At 34.9% G+C, this 19,174-nt stretch overlaps 1 protein-coding gene across 3 annotated transcripts in view; it reads right to left on the bottom strand.

The window, feature by feature from the left end:
• The window catches only part of TTK (TTK protein kinase), a 40,953-nt gene that overhangs the window by 11,839 nt on the left and 9,940 nt on the right, over nucleotides 1-19,174 (bottom strand). For 2 of the 3 annotated variants that reach the window (XM_044004175.1, XM_044004177.1), the window contains exons 5-14: nucleotides 17,025-17,168; nucleotides 16,105-16,219; nucleotides 15,939-16,011; nucleotides 15,729-15,823; nucleotides 13,084-13,171; nucleotides 11,503-11,626; nucleotides 9,170-9,336; nucleotides 8,219-8,352; nucleotides 4,427-4,550; nucleotides 3,243-3,335 (exon numbers count right to left, since the gene is read on the bottom strand). In XM_044004175.1, the coding sequence (XP_043860110.1) occupies nucleotides 3,243-3,335; nucleotides 4,427-4,550; nucleotides 8,219-8,352; nucleotides 9,170-9,336; nucleotides 11,503-11,626; nucleotides 13,084-13,171; nucleotides 15,729-15,823; nucleotides 15,939-16,011; nucleotides 16,105-16,219; nucleotides 17,025-17,168 (1,157 nt within the window). The remainder of the gene's footprint in view (nucleotides 1-3,242; nucleotides 3,336-4,426; nucleotides 4,551-8,218; nucleotides 8,353-9,169; nucleotides 9,337-11,502; nucleotides 11,627-13,083; nucleotides 13,172-15,728; nucleotides 15,824-15,938; nucleotides 16,012-16,104; nucleotides 16,220-17,024; nucleotides 17,169-19,174) is intronic. The other variant, XM_044004176.1, reaches the window with a different exon arrangement.

Raw genomic sequence — 19,174 nt, 5'->3', positions numbered from 1 at the left:
TTTCAATGAGAGTCAGCTGTACTGTCTCTCTCTGGTTCACTCCGAAGCTCTTTCACACAGCTCCTCTCTCCCCCCTTTTTGCCTCTCCCACAGCAAGGGGAGGTCCTTAACCAAGCTGAGTCTCCAACTGGTTCAACACACCCTCTGGGATATCCCCATTATAATTTGGCCAGGCCCATGTGGGGGTAGGGGAACTGCTAGAGGAGGCTTAGATACTTAGTTTTTCTTTTCTATAATCTCTTCAAGTACATACCCATCTTCTCTTAGGCTTTTTCAAGATTGTATCTTTCCAGTCTGACCATAATGAAGCAAAAATAGGGTGATGGAAACCCCAAATCACAATTAATTTCTTACAAACTCAATATCCCCAAACACAGAGGACTATATCTTTCTTTCAAAACCTTTTCCTTCTCTTGATCTGCCTATTTCTGATAAAAGCTCTATTGTTCATGGCTCAAAACCTCATAGGAATCTTTGACTTCTCCTTTAAGCTATCAATCATTTTGATTTTATCTCCAAAATCTTTCATTCCCCTCTTGCCTAATGCTAGCATCCTGCTTCAGGAAATCTTATCCTCTTCATGTACTGCAATCAGTCTCTATTCACTAATATGTTCTGTACACTAATTATCAGGTTAATGCAGAGATCATTCACCAGCTGGTAGGAAAATGGGAAGGACACTGATGACTTCATGATCAAAGGGATAAGGATGAAAAAATTAGATGCTCAAGAAATAGGAAGCTGGCTTGGCTGGAATACATGGCACTATAATATTAAATAGGACTAGAAAAGTAAAGATAGACTAGAGGTCCCTGGACATGAAACTATAGAATTTGGAATTTATTCTGTATACAATAAGGAGACATTTGAAAGTTGACATGATCAAATACTATAATGCCATTAAGACCAACAAGTAGCAGTAATATCAAAAAGGGGCACTTAAACTGAGCACTGAAAGAAACTAGGGATTCTAAGAGGTAGAGGTGAAGAGAGTACATGAAGGACAGCCTATAAAAAGGCAATGAGATGAGATATGGTGCTATGTGTGGGGAACAGCAAAAAGACAAAATATGACTATATTGTATAGTACATACAAGGAAGGGATGTATAATACGGCTAGAAAGGTAGACAGAAGCTAGGCTGTAAAGGGTTTGAAATGGCAAATGAGTTTATCATGATCATCCCATTAAGATAATTTATTAAAAACTGTCATTGTACTACTAATACCTTACACACACACACACACACACACACACACACACAGAGCCTTTCATGTCTTTCCAGCCTCTTTATACATTATTTCCTTTCCTGAACTCATTTAGCTAACCTGGCTTTCTTGCTCTCTCTTATACATACACACCATCTTCCACCTTTGTACCTCTGCACTGGCTTTATTTTACCCATGCCAGGAATGTTATTTATTTTTTCCACCTCTGCCTCACTGAATCCCTCACTTCCTTCAAGGTGCATAGTAGCACTTTCTACACAAAGACTTTCCTGCTTTCTCAATAATAATAGCTAGAATCGATATAGTTCTTTTAAGGTTTGCAAAGTACTTTGCCTCTATTTAATTTATTCCTCACAACAACTCTATGAGACAGGTACAGACAGGAAACTGAGGCTGAGAGGTTAAGTGACTTGTCCAGAATCATGCAGCTAGTAAGTGCCTGAGGAAGGATTTGAATTACATATTGCTGCTTCCAAGTCCAACACTATATCCACTATTCTAACCAGTTGTCTAACTTCTCTGTATTTAACCACCTTATATTTAGTTTGTGTTTACTCTATATAAACTTATATATGTATGTGTTATCCCTTTCAAATTGAATCTAAGTACCTTGAGAACAGCCAGTCAGGTAACATTTATCAAATGTTTCGATGCACCAGGCACTCTGCTAAGTGCTGGGGATGTAAAGAAAGGCATTAATGGGCCCCTGCCCTTGAAGAACTTAGATTCCAACATGTAAACAACTGTGCAATGCACAAGATATACAGAGCAGATAGAGGGTAATATCATGGCAAAGGCACTGAGAAAGCCTTTGGTCTTTGTATCCCCAGTGACTGGCATGGTCTTCTTGCACCTAACAGGCATTTGGTAAAAGCCTGTTGACTGTCACAGTGCCTGAAATGCTATCAGCAAGAGATTCATTTGTTTTTCTGCTTCTTTCATTAAAATGTAAATAACTCACTTATTTTGGTCACTTACACTTCAATGTGAATTAGTTTAATAGATTTCTTTCACACTAATAACTAGTTAAGATCATCAGCATTGTGATGGAAATTTTAATATGAAGTTAATGGACATGCCTGGGTTAAAAAAGAGATTTAGGCAGGGAAAAAAAAAGGTGGGAGGATATCTGGACAAAATTTTGAAAATTTGGAAATATAACTTAGGAAGGAGTCTTGAAAAATTCTACAAAAACTCAATTTATACATACCTAATAATATTTTAAGTTCTAGGAATTTTTATTTACTGAAAAATATACTTTGTAATGCAAATAATAATTCACTCCCCTGAATCTAGTTATTCTTTTGTAAATATGGCGTGATGTCCTCCTGAATCCAGGGCCAGTGCTTTTTCCACTGAGTCACATAGCTGCCCCTCCTAGTTAATTTTTTAATGCTATGTTATGTGTCTCAACCAACTGTAAAATAGCTTTTGACTTAAAGGGACTCTTAAATTAGTTAATAATTCTGTCCAGATCTGGAATTGTATCTTTATATCTTGGGCTATATTTTACCTTTAATTCATATTTAAACTTATGTAAAACTTTCATAAGGAATTCTGGCATCATCCTATATAGGTATGCCTTTTCTTTTTTTTTTTAAAGAGCCTTTTGTATGTAAACCTAAATTGACCAAATAGATTTAATTCAATTCAACATATTACATGCCTTCTAAATATAGGGTATTGTGCTGGATGCTGGGAATACAAAGACTAAAAAGAAAATTCTCTACCCTCTAGGAGCCTATAATAGAGATACATGTACAAAAGCACAGCACAAGGAAAACCAAGGAGGAAGAGGTAACATTAATAACTGAGGATCAAGAAAGGCTTCTGATCCCTGAAGAAAGAAAAGTTTAGAAGGGAGGAGATAGGAGAAGAGAGAGAAAGAGAATGAGAATGAATGTTGCCGGGGGAGGAGGGGGGCGGGGGTAGAGAAGTGATAAAACTATAATATGTTGCACACAACAGATTCTTACTAAATATGATCTAGTTACACATAAAACTTATTACTTACCTTACTTGAACCTCCACTTCCTATCTGCTTTAATATGGAATAAATTCTTCCCTTAACTGAAATGTATTCATTTGAAGAAAATGATGCTGAAATCTGGAAAAGAGAAATTCAAGAAGTAAACATAGCTTCTAATAATCTGTACTCACTCAATAAAACAAAGTCTATATTACTGCAGAATATTTTCTTTTGTAAATATAATGACTCTTTTGGTTAAGACTTGTTTTTTGAAGAGCTCTATATGATTCAAAGAGACAAATAAAATAAGAAACCAAACCCAATTAACTCTAAATCCTTTGTAGCTCTAAAAATTGCAAGACCCTAAGTTGTCAGATAAAAAAATCTGAAGTACAGATTGATAGATTAAACTATGATAATTTTTCTTAAACCAGAGCCATGATGTCACTGATGTAGAGTAATCTCTAGCAAAGAAACTTTACCAATAAAATCAGGCACATGATATGAAATGTATAGTTTTAATAATTTGCTTGTGGCACTAAAAGATTAGATGACTTATACAGGGTTACATAACCAGTTTATGTCAGGGACAGAACTGGAACTCAAGTCTTCCACACTCTAATTCCAGCTTTCTGTACACTATGCCTCATGATAATATTTAACTAGTTTGTTTTACCTAGTTAATTAAGTGCTTAAAAAATAACAGATCAAAATAAGGAGGAAAAACGAGAATAGAGAAGACAAACTTAAAAAAAAAACTTTAGGCACATGGGGATTGCAAGTTGTTATACTCCAAAACCAGAAGAGCTAAAAGTAATGATTGCTTCATTTCTAGAAGTATCCAAGTTATGATTAAATTACTTTCAAGAATCTGCAGAAGTAGGGGCAGCTAGGTGGTACAGTGGATAGAGCACAGGCCCTGGAGTCAGGAGGACCCGAGTTCAAATCCAGCCTCAGACACTTAACACTTACTAGCTGTGTGACCCTGGGCAAGTCACTTAACCCCAACTGCCTCACCAAAAAAAAAAAAGAATCTGCAGAAGTGATTCCTCTATTGGGAAGGTTAGACTAGACGAAGTCTGCCTTTGCTTCCTACTCTAAGAGTCTATGAAAAAAATGTGAAATATGTTTATGTTATCATAGGTGGGAAATGGAGGGAAGGGAATACACATTTATATAGGTCAGGCACTGTGATTTGCAAATATCTCATTAATTTAAATTCATTATACCTGTAAGCTTTGAAATGGAGTAACAGGCGTTTGTTGTTGCTGCTGTAAGTAGGAAGGTTGGCTGTAAGGAGTAGAAAATTGATGTCCTGGTGGAAAGTCATTCTTCACAACTGGAGTTCTAAAACTAGGACATAAAATCACCATATTGCTAAAAATATTAACATTTTACATAGGGTTTTTTAAAATTTCCTATACAAGAAAATAAAGTCTTACATATGGTTTTTAGTTTTCCTGTACTAGAAAAGTATAATTCCAAACAACGCCAATTTATAATAACAATAGCATCTCAATCAACTTTTATTATTTTGTTGATTATTTGAAGAAAGTATTTATCTGGTTAAATGTGTGCTACAGTCCTTGGACTACTTGTTCTTTATGGCAAAACAAATATGCTACCAATCTTATCAAATCTGTATAATACTGAATTACCAGTTAAGATATCTACCAAACAGAGATTCTTTTAGCCTTAGGAAACAGCTGAAAAGTTGATTTACTATCAATGTATTTTCTGTTTCAGTATCCTACTATTATTAGCACTTTAAAGAAGTATTCCCAAGGCAGCTTATTTCATCAGTTTGACTGATCTTTATATCCTTTAAGCTATAATATAACATCAACATACAGTAGTACTGACCGCTGGCTAAGACAATAGGCATGGAATGCTTGGAAAAGTGTATTTGACATAGCTATGGCAACAGATGCACATTAAATTCATGGAAGGGTAGACTGGATGATTCTTAATTTCAATTCCAACACTAAGGTACTACAATTCTATATTTAAACTATTTCAGAAGAACAATCAGTTACAGTGACCTGCAATGGAAACCAGAGGGCACTGTGGCACTCAATCTATTCCCAAAACAAGGGTTTTTTTTTTTTTTTAAAGCATGATTAAGGGAAGCACTCAGAGGAGTGGGTAGGGTAAGGAATAGGAAGGCAAGGTAGTAGGCAGAAGTAAAGCAGAGGAGTGAGGAGAGATGGGGTAAAATAGGGTGAGAAGGATAATGAGGAAAAATAGGAAGGAGGAAAATACACAAGTAATTGCAGTTTAGAAAGTGAATGGCATGAATTTATCCATAAAACAGAGACAGCAGAATAAAAATTTTAATTCATTGATACGTTGTTTTCAAGAAACATTATAGGGGCAGCTAGATGGCACAGTGGATAGAGCACTGGCCCTGGAATCAGGAGTACCTGAGTTCAAATCCGGCCTCAGACACTTAACACTTACTAGCTGTGTGACCCTGGGCAAGTCACTTAACCCCAACTGCCTCACTTAAAAAAAAAAAAGAAAGAAATTATAAAAATGAGAGACACACAAAGATAAAATAAAGGCAGGAGTAGAATTTGTTATATAAAAAAAGCAGAGATAGTAATAAACATCTCAGACTAAGTTAAAATTGAAATAGATTTGAAAAACAGAGAAACTATATGTGTCAGTGATAGTTTTCAATAATGTTTAAGACCATTGAAAATAACTAGACAGTATAAAATAGCTAAGCACACACCTGCCAAAATAGACACAGGAACTATTCAAAGATAAACACAAAATAGTTTTTTATATAAATAAACCTAAATCCAAATAATTGTTCATGGGTAGGTAAAGCCAATATAATTTTTAAAATGACAATTTTACCTAATTTAGAAACTCAATATGATCGAAATTAATTGGGGGGGGGGGCCCCCAGGGTCACACAACTAGTAAGTCCCAAGTGTCTGAGGCCAGATTTAAACTCAGGTCCTCCTGAATCCAGGGCTGGTGTTTACCCACTGTGCCACCTAGATGACCCCATCCAATTAAATTACTAAACAATTATTTTACTGAGTTAGAAAAAATAATAACAAAGTTCATCTGGAAAAACAAAAGGTCAGGAACTTCAAAGAAACCAGGAAAAGAGATGTAAAAGAGTTTCAGGAGTATCAGACAAACTATATTATAAGGTGAGAGCACTGTTGAAATGTAAAATAGATAATTTTTATTATTTTAAATCAAATTTTTCTTGTATAAATAAAACCTATGTAGTCAAGAAGAAGGATGTAGAAAATTATGAAAAAATTTTCATGTAAGATGTGATTGGGTTGAAATATTACTATAGTGTAAGAGATGCTGAGCTGATTGACATGGAAAGACTTGGACTTGTGAAGGAAGATGCTATCCAGATGATGCCTGGAAATAAGCATTGTACAGTCTTCCATATATGTGTATAAACATCTAGGTATATGTATGCATATATGTATATATACACACATGCACATACATATCTCTCCCCATATTTAATTACAGCCTTCGGTGGGGGCAGGGGGAGAGAAGGAGCAGGCAGAAATAAAGTAAAAAATACACATCAGAGAACAAGAGAAAACCAATAAAGAAGCAAAGAATGGGCAGATTGGAAATCAATGTGTTATATTCATTATATAGGTTTTCTTCAAATGGAAATTTACTGTTTTCTACTGAATCCTCTCCTATGTTCTGTTGTGTTCATGGAAACATTTTTTCTTTTCTCACTTTGTATTTAAATTCAAAATAAAAATTAATTTTTAAATTAAAAAAAGCATGACTAGATTTACCAGTTTTTGTGTAGCTATGTTTTCTTGCTCCATCCCCCAATAATTAATGTATTGTTGCTTTGTTCACTTTCTTTGAAAAAAATTAACAGATTTGCCTAAGCCCTGGGAATTCTGTTCTTCAACTTTATTCAAAATTATGTTCTCATGAGTCTAGCTAAATCTACAAACCTTGTATAGCCGTCTGTGGGCCATGTACTCAAGTCATGATTGTTCTGCAAACCAACTGACATTTATATAGTTCATTTAAAATTACATACATTGTCTTATTTGAGCCTCATAATAACCCTGTGATAGAGATACCAGTTATTTTCTCATTTTAAAAATGAGAAACTTAGGGCTCAGAGAGGTTACATTACTTATCCAGGGTAACAGAGCTAAATAAATGATAAAGGCAGAATTTGAACCTGAATGTCTCTAACACCATGTTTCAAATTCTATCCACAATACCACCCTTCTTATTCATCCATGTTCAGAAATTAACTTTTCCCATTTGGATTGTCACTATTACAATGGTCATTATGAAGAACCTCACTTTGTCTTAATTATAAGCAACTTGAAAACAGGAATGTCATGTACTTTTCCATTCTGAGCACTTGGCACAGTATTGAACACTGAGAAAATATTCAAGATAAATCATCGGTATAGTATTATTCTTCCTTCCCATTTCTCAATTGCCATATCCTTCAAAGTTAATAATTTCTTTTCCTTCTGATCTTTAGTTCTTGACTTGGCTTAATGAAAAATAAACTATGATTATTTTTTTAAAAATTAAAAGCTTAAAGAAATCATCTAAAGTATTAATGCGGTTGTACAAAGCTATTATAAATTTATCAGAAACGGCTTATCAAATTCATTAGTCTATTTTATTGATATAGAGATAAAATTTTCCTCTAATCACTGTCTTTGCTGTATCCCAAAGATTTTTGATATGTTGTCTCAATCTTCTCATTTTTTTAATATTAGGTTGTTTAATCTCTAAGTACTATGTTATGGAAATGTTTGTTTTATTTCATGAATTAAATTTTTCTTTAAAAATTCATTAGTCATTGATCAACCAAACCCTTGCTTCCGATAGTACTTTCATTTTTAAAAAAGGCACCCAGCCATATCTAATTATCATAGAGAAAAAAGGTTTTACACCCTTATAGACTTTGGATATAGTTCAAAAAATAAATTGAGATAAGAACTTACTAAAAAGATAAATGTAAAAGGAAAAGGCATTACCAGGCCATGTAGTCATTTAGTGTGCTGCTGCTGGGTGTCTTACACACAAATTTATCAATTCTTTTAGGAGCTGTTATTGGTGAAGATTGTTTTGAAATAGTTAAGCCAGGTTGTTCAAAACTGGAACGTTTTTGCTAAACCAAAAACAGACAAGTTGAAATTTAAAATGATTTTCATACCTGTTCATTAAGTTCTATATGTAATCAAAATACAAAATTAAAAAACAGAAAAAAGAATGTTGAAGCAAAACAAACAAAAAAGATAATTATACATTTATACAGTCCTCTAACAGCTATTTCAGTCCACTTCTGAAGTCTTGCTAATTTTCTGCTGCTGCTGTTCAGTTGTGTTCAGCTCTATCTGACATTTTGTGAGCCCCTTTAGGGGTTTTCTTGGCAAAGATACTGGAGTGATTTGCCATTTCCTTCTCTAGCTCATTTTACAGATGAGGAAAGTGAGACAAACGGTTAAATGACTTGCGCTGGGCCACACAGCTAGTTTCTGAAGCTAGATTTTTTTTTTTAAAACTCAGAAAGATGTCTTTCTACTCCAGGCCTGTCACTCAATCCACTAAGTCACCTACTAGCTGCCCCTAATTTTCTATTCTTAACTAAAAGAGTCAACTGAAACTTCATTTCCCAGTAATACAGGACCATATCTATACCAACAACAAAATACTGTCACTTTCTAGTCTTACTAATCGGTTCCTGAAAACTTCAATATTTTAGCCAAAAGTGGTATGTTTACTATCTTTACATTTTTTAAAGATTTCCCAAAATATATGACCATTAATTATAGAGCAATTCCATTAAGTATGATACACCAGCAAAGGAAATTTCAAGTGCAATATTATGACATTTTTGATACGGAATTCTAAATAAAGACTATCTTTCAGAATTATACACTTGTTTTACTTAACAGGAATAATTATGTTCAATGGACAAGAGTTACCTCTGCTAAGGTGTTTCGGTTTGCCTCTGGAATTGGCCACTGATTAGACGATACAACAGGATTTTGGTTTAAGGACTCTGATTTTCTGTTACTACCATTGAAATTAGATTGTCGAAGGATCTGGTTATTTTCTGGTACTTTTGGTTCTTGATAACGCACTTTGTTTTCTGAAAATTGTATGAATAAACAATGTTTTTACAAACAATTCCACAATAAAAATCTCAAAAATTACCAAGAGGTTACCAAAATTACTCCTATTTTGTGCAGAGATTTCTCTTTTCTCTAAAAATTCATGTGCCTTTGGCAGGGCATCTTGTAAAAGATCAAGTACTATGAAGAGAACTTTCTATTTGTTAATAATTTTGATTCGAATACCTCCAATTATTAAAAATTTAAATATGGAACCTTCATACTAATAAAGGGCATTTTGTCATTGCCCTTCTGCTGATTTTGATCTGGACACTGCAGAATTACCTAAGACAAAGTTTATACAATACCACAAAGAAAACTCCTAATAACCATAAAATACTGTGATTAACTGTTATCCAGTATTTTATCAGCTTAAAATGTTAGTATTTCAGTCTTTAATCAACCAACAAACATTAAACTTTTACTATGTCAGGCGTTATTTTGTCATATGTATAAAACAGTGATCACTGATATTCATAACCTGAGGTATAGCCAGATCTTTAACTGGCTCCTAAAATTTAAAATATGTAGTTTTATTTTACTGTATTTTCCCTTCAAATACTTTTTTTTTCTTTTTCTTTTTTTTGCGGGGCAATGAGGGTTAAGTGACTTGCCCAGGGTCACACAGCTAGTAAGTGTCAAGTGTCTGAGGTCGGATTTGAACTCAGGTCCTTCTGAATCCAGGGCTGGTGCTTTATCCACTGCGCCACCCATACAAGGGTAATATGCAACGACCTCTCGGTCCTATTACATCAGACAAGTTTTACTAGAAGATGCTATGGAACCAATAAAAATACCAGTAACTTTTCCCCTATTTCTCCACTAGATGTATCAAATCTATACTCAACCAGAACACTTAAGTACGGTACAGACCAGGCAAAGCAACTGTATCCAAATATTTTATTGTTTGGTGTCAAGTGCCCTTGCCCTTGCCTTTTATTGGGAAAATTTGTATATCCAACAACTTGAGCTGAAAGATTACTTCTGCAAACTACTCACATTGTAGGAGACATCACAGTGGAAATAAAATTGGTCAACTACTTTATAGACAGCTTCACTGTGTCTCTTGCAAGAGGACAATTCATTAAACAAACTGCATTACCATCAAGAATTACTACAGTACCTTCTCTATCCTTCCCTTTCCTTCAAATTAAATAATCTTTCATACAAATTTCCCAGTACTTCTTTCTGAGGATATTCCTCAGAGAGTAATTTTTTTCCCAATATCCTCAGAGAGTATTTTTTTTTCCAGTTGGAAGTGACTCTAGGGGCTATCTACTTAAACCTGGTACCTGAAAAAAAATTTTTTTCTTCTATAAAATCCTCAAGCAATTGTCCTCTAATGTCTATTTGAAAACTTCAGTAATACAGAACCTGTTACCTCCATAGAAAGACATTCTCCTTTTGGGCAGCTAATTATTTGGAAATTCTTACACAATCTTTTTTTTTTCTGTTCTTACCCAATTCTCAACAAATGTCTGTTCATCTGATGTAGAAAATCACGCATAGCCTCTGACCCTGTCTGTCTCAAACAGAACCTGGCCTTGCTGTGTTCCAGCTACAGCTGCAGGCCTGTAATCCCTGCATTCTGACCTTGTCTGTCTCAGACAGGCTCTGGCCTTGAGGTACCCTAGCTGCAATGACAGGCCCCCCCTTAACTACTGACCTCATCCTTATGTATTCCTGTAATGATGACTAAACCACTAGGCACCACTATGCATCTTTTGTTTAGTGAATAACTGACTTCATCTTCATTTGATAAACTTGCCACTATACCACGCCTACTCTTTTTGTATATAACCAGGTGGGCTACAAGACTCGGGGGCCCACTGCTGGAGGACTGAAACCCCCCCACTTTGGGCCCATGCGTAATAAACTCTCTCTCCACCTCGAGTACCTAGCTGAGTATTTTCTGTGTCAATTGTGCCATAACACACCAAGACACAAGAACAGGGTGGTTAAAGAATGAATACACAAACATCGCTACATAAAAATTACTCTCTCTGTTGGTTATTTCAACTAATCCTCATTTAGTTGTTTTAGCCAAGAAAAAAAAATTTTCTGAAGTATTTTTGTTTCTTAAAAGGAAAAAATATGAATTGAAATATTTTATTCCCCACCAATCTCTACTTTGGATCCCTTACCTTCTTTTTGGGTTGGAAGACAAGATCCTGTTTTATTCCTTAGTGTTACTGTTGAATCAGGTGTAAGCTCTGAACTCTTCTCACCTGATAACTGAAAATCCATGGAATAGATATTTTCATGTATCTATATGAGAAGATTTAAAAGCTTCAAAATGCCAAGTAAAGCAAACTCTAGATAGATATTAGCAATACCCTTTAGTATTTTTTACAGTTTTAAGAAGCTTATTCAACTAAGGATCACCAGATAAACTGCCTAGCATTTTCATGTACACACACACACAGAGACACACACACACACACATTTATCTTTACTGAAATGTGTAACTAGTAATCATAGCTATAGAAAGGCCAATATTGGATAAATCCTTTTGACTGAGGCTAAAGTATATTAGCTATGGAAAAACTAGAAATTTGAATATACCTGTGGTCTCATGTTCACAAATTCCACGTATCCTTTTTAGTGTCAATGTAATTTTACTCACCCAAAATAACCACATTACTTCAAAAAGAACTTTTTGTGTGAATATGACACTAAATCATTGTAATCCTAAATAGTATGCTTCTAAAACATCACTTTTTTTCTCTCTCCTCCCCCAAATCTCTGTTCAAATAGCCAATAGCCATTCCTGAGAGGACATCTAAAAAGGGATGGTTAAAAAAGGACAAGGTTTGGACATTAAGGATTCAAGAGAGACACTTGGTTTTTTTCTATTTCAAATTGCTAGACAAAACAATTTTTTTGCACTTGATCAAATACTTCAATGGTTCTGTGAACTGATTCTTATGGATACTCTGTCCTATATGCTCATCAAAACTTATCTAAGTCTTTTCATGCTGTGTGATTCTTGTTCATGTCTTTTATAATCCACACAAGATTTACCCAACACTCTTGATTTTTTTAATTATTAAAAATGTAAGGAGGGGCAGCTAGGTGGCGCAGTGGATAAGGCACCAGCCTTGGATTCAGGAGGACCTGAGTTCAAACCCAGCCTCAGACACTTACTAGCTGTGTGACCCTGGGCAAGTCACTTAACCCCCATTGCCCTGAAAAAAAAAGAAAAAAAGAAAAAAAATGTAAGGAGAGTAGACAGATTTCCTTACATAAGCAGTCTAGTATCTTTTCCAACTACCTATTTCCTAAGTGATAGTACTTTTTTGCATTTCACTACCCACCTGCTGGTTAGGGGTCCCTCTGCTTAACTAAGCTGATTCTTTTTTTTTTTTTTCCTGGTGAGGCAACTGGGGTTAAGTGACTTGCCTAGGGTCACACAGCTAGTAATTGTTAAGTGTCTGAGGCCGGATTTGAACTCAGGTCCTCCTGAATCCAGGGCTGGTGCTCTATCCACTGTGCCACCTAGCTGCCCCAACTAAGCTGATTCTGAAGGAAGAGGCCAAGATCTGTTGCTGGGACCATATAGAAACATGTAAGAATATATATCATTTAATATTCTGTAGCAAATTTCAGAACATGGGAGGCAATTAACTTGTAATGTCATGACCAGAAAGATTCTAATAAATTAGCCTTTTATTTATTTAGAATTTTTATAGTTTTTATATAAAGTCTAAAAAGATCTGAAATACCTTTATATTTTTTAACTCATATGAACCACCTTCACTTGGTTCTGGTTTAGGCACAATCACATCTTGATATTCTGATCCAGGAGTTTGTCTGTTATCCATGAAAGAAAACAATTTTTAACAATCATCTTAGAAACAAACCTCTCATTTCTGTCAAACACATAACTGTGTTATACTTAGCATACCCATAACTGCATAAAATAGTAGATGCTGAATAAGAGCAGTAGAATAAGAACAAGGTACACTGATTATAGTCAGAGGAATTGGGTTCAAATCCTATCTCTGCCACTGATCTACGTGATCTACATGACCATGATCACTTAATAAGCTCTCTGGGCCTCAGTTTCCCTATGTGAAAAATGACAAGGCTGAATCATGGCCTCCAAGATTCCTTCTAGCTCTAGATACACAATCTTAAATAAATGTTTCTTTCATTTATTTTCCTTTCAGGGGGTTAAATTTTGAGTTCCAAATTGTTTCCCTCCTTCCCTCCCAACTCAGCAACTGAGAAGGCCAACACTTACTAGACAGACAGATAATGCAACCATACAATACATACTACCTTATATCAGTTCTTCCTTTGGAGGTGGAGAGCTTTTCCCTTCATAAATCCTTCAAAGTTTATTTGAATGACCATAGAATAGCCAAGTCATTCACAGTTACTCTTCAGACAAAATTGCTGTTACTATATTGGCATTCTCTTGGTTCTACTCATTTTACTCTGCATTATTTCATGCAACTGTTGCAATGTTTTTCTTTCTTTCTTTTTGCAGGTCAATGAGGGTCAAGCGACTCACCCAAGGTCACACAACTAATAAGTGTGAAGTGTCTGAGGCCAGATTTGAACTCGGGTCCTCCTGAATCCAGGGCAGGTGCTTTATCTACTGTGCCACCTAGCTGCCCCTGTTGCCATGTTTTTCTATAACCAACCTGCTCATCATTTCTACAGCACTGTAGTATTCCATTACAATCATATACCATAATTTATTCAGCCATTCCAATTGGTGGGCAACCTCTCAATTTTTATTTCTTTGACACTACAAAGAGAGCTGCTATAAATATTTTTTAAAAGATAGGTTCTTTTCCTTTTTCCCTGATCACCTTGGGAAATAGACCTAATAGGGGTATTGATAGGTCAAAGGGATCATAGTTTTATAATTCTTTGGTCAAAATTCCAAATAACTCTCCATAATGGTTGGATCACTTCGCAATTCCACCAACAGTGTATTAGTGTTCCAATTTTTCCTCATCTCCAACATGTCATTTCTCCCTTCTATCATTTTAGCCAATCTAATAGGTGTGAAAGATATCAGTTATTATAATTTGCATTTCTCTAATCAATAATGATTTAGATCATTTTTTCATATGACTATATAAAGCTTTGACTTTTTCCAGAAACTGCCAGTTTGTAACCTTTGATCAGTGATCAACTGGGAAATGACTCAGTCTTATAAATTTGATTCAGTTCTCTATATTTGAGACATTACTTTTATTTGAAAAACTGGCTATAAAGTTTTCCCCCCAAATTTTCTGCTTTCCTTCTAATCTTGGCTACATTGGTTTCATTTGTACAAAACCTACCTGAAGGTCTTCTTACCCTTCTACATCTCCATCTATCTTACTCCTTCTAAACTTATCCCACCCCCCCATCCTGATCTTGTCACTGACACCCTCACTACTTTTCCAGTCCATCATTCATTTATTCCTCTTCATGACCTTGGGATCCTCCATAGTTAGCCAGTTGAATTTTTTTTTTTTTTTTGGTGAGGCAATTGGGGTTAAGTGACTTGCCCAGGGTCACACAGCTAGTAAATGTTAAGTGTCTAAAGCTGGATTTGAACTCAGGTCCTCCTGAATCCAGGGCTGGTGCTTTATCCACTGCGCCATCTAGCTGCCCCCGCCAGTTGAATTTTACATTGTCCTCTAACCCAAAATCCCTTTCCTTCTTATCCTATCACCTGTTATATATTCATCAATTTTGGGTTACCCTTATCACCTGCCTTTCTCTACTCCTACTTACAAAGCCTCTTAGACTCTTGATAGCATCCCTGTGCCCTCAAAGAGCCTGACCTGCCAATCATTCCCTTTCTTTTTCTAATCTTTAATTTCTCCATATCTAATGGCTCCTGCCCTGCCATCTACAAACTTGCAGAAATCTTGTCATCCTTTAAAAAAAGGGGGGGCTTCACTTAATCTTGCCATTTCCTCAAGCTATTACTCTGTTTCGCCTCCTTTACATTGTCAAAATCTTAGAAAAACCTTCCATGATCACCTTCTCTACTTTATCTCCCCCTGACTTCTTACACCTTTGAAAAGTGGCTTCTTTCCAAAGAACAAAAGTACCATTTCTTGTTCCTTATCTTTCTCAACTTCAGGAGCTGAGCTTTCAGGTCCATCTTTCATCCAATAGTTAAAGATCTAGCTCCACCCCTTCCCCCCATATATTTTGCATTTACTTACTCCTGGGTCTTTGAATCTCCAGTGCCTAGTAATAGCACCATATTAAACAATTAATAAAGGCTTAAATAGGATTTTGAATAGCAAATACAATTTTAATCGTTACAATTAGTCTATGAGACTTAAAGATCATTTTAACATCCTTCTTTAACATGCTAATACATACACATAACAAACATAAAATATCTTACCTTTTTGTGACACTCTGCGTGACAGGACCACCTGTCTCCACAGTTCCACCTGGGCTATTTATAAGGTTAACTGGGACTCTTCCAAATGGGCATGACTAGATGTTTTTTGGAAAGACTGGAGTAAGTAAGTATGAAATTAAAATAAAATTCAAAGCCCAACCCCTCACAATCATCACTACCATGGCACACAAAACATTTTCAAACACTTACTGGTTTAGATTTGTTTAATTGCTTCAAGGGATTTCTACTATTCATTTCTGTATCCTGAGGAGGTATATTCTCCCTAAAGAAAAAGAAAATACACTGAAATTTTAAAAGTACGATTTCCATACACTATCAAAGCATACAGGCATCTTCAATAATTTGGTTTTCTTACCCATATAAAAATCTGGCCACATTAGATAGTCTTCTGGAATCACAATTAATATTTCTATTCTGTAAATTTCCAAGTGGGTTTTGGAATGATTCTTGGTTGTTTGAAAAGGTAGGTGCTGTAAATAATTTAAAGAATAGTTTAACTTATATTTGCACAGGGTTGTCTATATGTAACTCCTGAATATAATTTATGGTTTTGTCGTTAGCTCCAAATAGCCCTCCATGTATGTCAGAAACTTAACAAGAAAATTGTCTTGTTTGTTAGTCACTTCTATAAGTCTGAATGGGTTTGTTGTTCAGTTGTGTCCAACTCTTCATGACCCCATGTGGTGTTTTCTTGGCAAAAATACTGGAGTGGTTTGCCACTTACTACTCTGGCTCATTTTAAAGATAAAGAAACTGAGGCAAACTGAGTCAGCTGACTTGCCCAGGGTCATGTAGCTAGTGTCTGAGGCTGGAACTCAGGGAGATGAGTTTTCCTGATTTTGTATTAACATATCTTTGTATTAACAAATCTGAGATTCACTGTCCTTTCCAGATTGAAGTTTGAAAGTCACTTTTAAAATGCAGCTTCCTGGGGGCAGCTAGGTGGCACAGTGAATAGAGCACCGGCCCTGGAGTCAGGAGTACCTGGGTTCAAATCCGGCCTCAGACACTTGACACTTGCTAGCTGTGTGACCCTGGGCAAGTCACTTAACCCCAATTGCCTTGCTAAAAAATAAAAATTAAATTAAAAAAAATAATAATAAAATAAAATGCAGCTTCCAAGATGCTCTTATAAAAAAATAAATAAAAACAAATTTTCCCAAAGTGACAGGCTTTATATAACATACTAAAAAAAAAAACAAAACAAAAATAGAACCAGTTATTTACAAGTGCCAACAACAGACCAAATGGAAGGACATGTACTATGAGATTTACCTGAAAAGTTGTTTTTTTCCTCCTCTGAAAGCAATTGCTTTTTCTGCAGATTTAAATTCCGTATGGCGAGTTCTAACATTTCTTGTGGGACTGCACCACATTCTAGAGCTTTTTGAAGAAGTTGCTTACTTTTTTTGAAGTTACCTAACAAGCAGTAAAAAACAAGAATGATACCATACCTTCCCTCCTCAAGGCTAAAAACTACTTGATTTCATATTTTTTAAAAAATTGATCTGTTCATATACATTTTTTTCTGGCAACCTACAATTATCAGTCAGTTCTAGTTTATAACCACCAGAAAACAGGCAAATGAATAGTTGGGGTAAAGTTTCAATATGATTTCAGAATCAAAGTAAAAAATAGAGGCAACTGCAAGAGCCCAGAAGAAATTAATCAAAACAAGTTATTTACATTATTTTTTTTAATTGAAAAACGTTAGGATTTATGAACTGTAATATGTAAACAGCATATTCCAGAAACATTATATAGTGTTGTCATTTAGGTATTTCATCCTACATTAATTTTCAATTTTAACACATTTATATGTTACTTTGTTAACATGTCTTTTTCTTAAACTGATATATTTCCAACTAGATTATAAGGTCCTTGAGGATAGAAGTTACCTGAATCATAATCCTCCCCACACACACTCCAGTCCTTAGGACACAATCAATAAATGCAAATCAATGTAGTCACATTCATGCTATTAAATGATTTTACTTAGCTGTTTTCAAGAAACCTACTTTGTATTGTACTATTGAAGTACTATTAAATTGTTGTAAAGTACTATTAAATCAAAACAATATGTATCAACAAGTTGCTCAACTCCAAATTTAGACATGCAACCAAAACACTTCATAATTTTATTTTGTAACAAATTTTTTCAAAAGGTAATTTTTAGAAAATCTCATGTGCAATGCTCTCATATGCATCCAACAACCACTTCACAAGCATTGGCATAGTGCTAACAAATATAAATACTTTACTTTTTTTTTTTTAAAGTGTAGCTTAGGGGAACTATTCTTTTCTTTTAGTTTCAGAAGAAATTCTCCTTAATTGTGTTTGGCTATTGCATTGATCAGTCTTTCAAAGATTTTTTCTTTCCTTATAAAACTGTTCCTGTGTAAATTGTTCTCCTGGTTTTGTTCTGATAAAATTTATTTTTAAAATGAAATTTTAATTTTCAATTAATAATCATTTGTTCTCCCCTCCCACTACACTGTAAAAAACAAAAGGAAAACAAAAAAACCTTATAACAAACATGCATAGCCAAGCAAAATAAATTCCTGCATTAGCCACATCCATACTTTGAGTCCATCAGATACCTTTCATGAGGGAGTGAACATTTTTCAACAGTACACTGACTGGAATCATAGTCGGTCACTGCATTAACTACAGATCTGAAGTATTTCTAAATTGTTTGTCTTTACAATATTGTTATTGTATAAATTGTTCTCCCAGGACTGCTCACTTCTCTATCAATTCGTATAACCCAGGTTCCTCTGAAATAATGTTTATCATTGCTTATTGCACATTCCTGGACCATCATTTGCTCAGCCATTCTCAAATGGTGAGCACCCTGTTTCCAGGTTTTCCCCCCCAGAAAAAGTGATAAAATATTTTTTATACACATGGATCTTTTTTTCTTTCTTTGAACTCTTTAGCTTATACATTAATTCAAGAGTGGGGCACTGTCCATTTAATATTCTTTAGGTACCAAAAAACTGCTCTATCCAAAAAGTTCGAATAACTCAAAGAACCAAATGGGTAAGTTCAACTACTTGGAGTCAAGCTGCTTCTTCTCTTTTTAAAGCAAGAGATTACTCTGATCATACTTTAAAATATTATAGAAAAGGGTAGTAATTCCATTTCTATGTTGAGTCTTATTTCCTTTCTACCTCACAAATTCAGCAAAGTTATTTTAATTCCATGAAAAAGCTTCCTTTAATCAAAAGGATTAATACTTCTGGTTTGGGGTAGGAGAGAACATCCTCATACAAGGTGAAGAACCCTTGGGCATAAGACATATTTCTCTGATGTTTGCTCTTAGCATTTCAAATCCAATGATTTATTATGCTTTTATACCTCTTGCCTCAAAAATTCATTTTGTATTATATTTATTTAATACAATGTATATTGATTTAACACAA

This window comes from Dromiciops gliroides, chromosome 4 (genome assembly GCF_019393635.1).
Source record: "Dromiciops gliroides isolate mDroGli1 chromosome 4, mDroGli1.pri, whole genome shotgun sequence".
Lineage (NCBI taxonomy): Eukaryota > Metazoa > Chordata > Mammalia > Microbiotheria > Microbiotheriidae > Dromiciops > Dromiciops gliroides.
The sequence above is the reverse complement of the archived record's forward strand: the minus strand, read 5'-3'. Positions and strand labels throughout refer to the sequence as shown.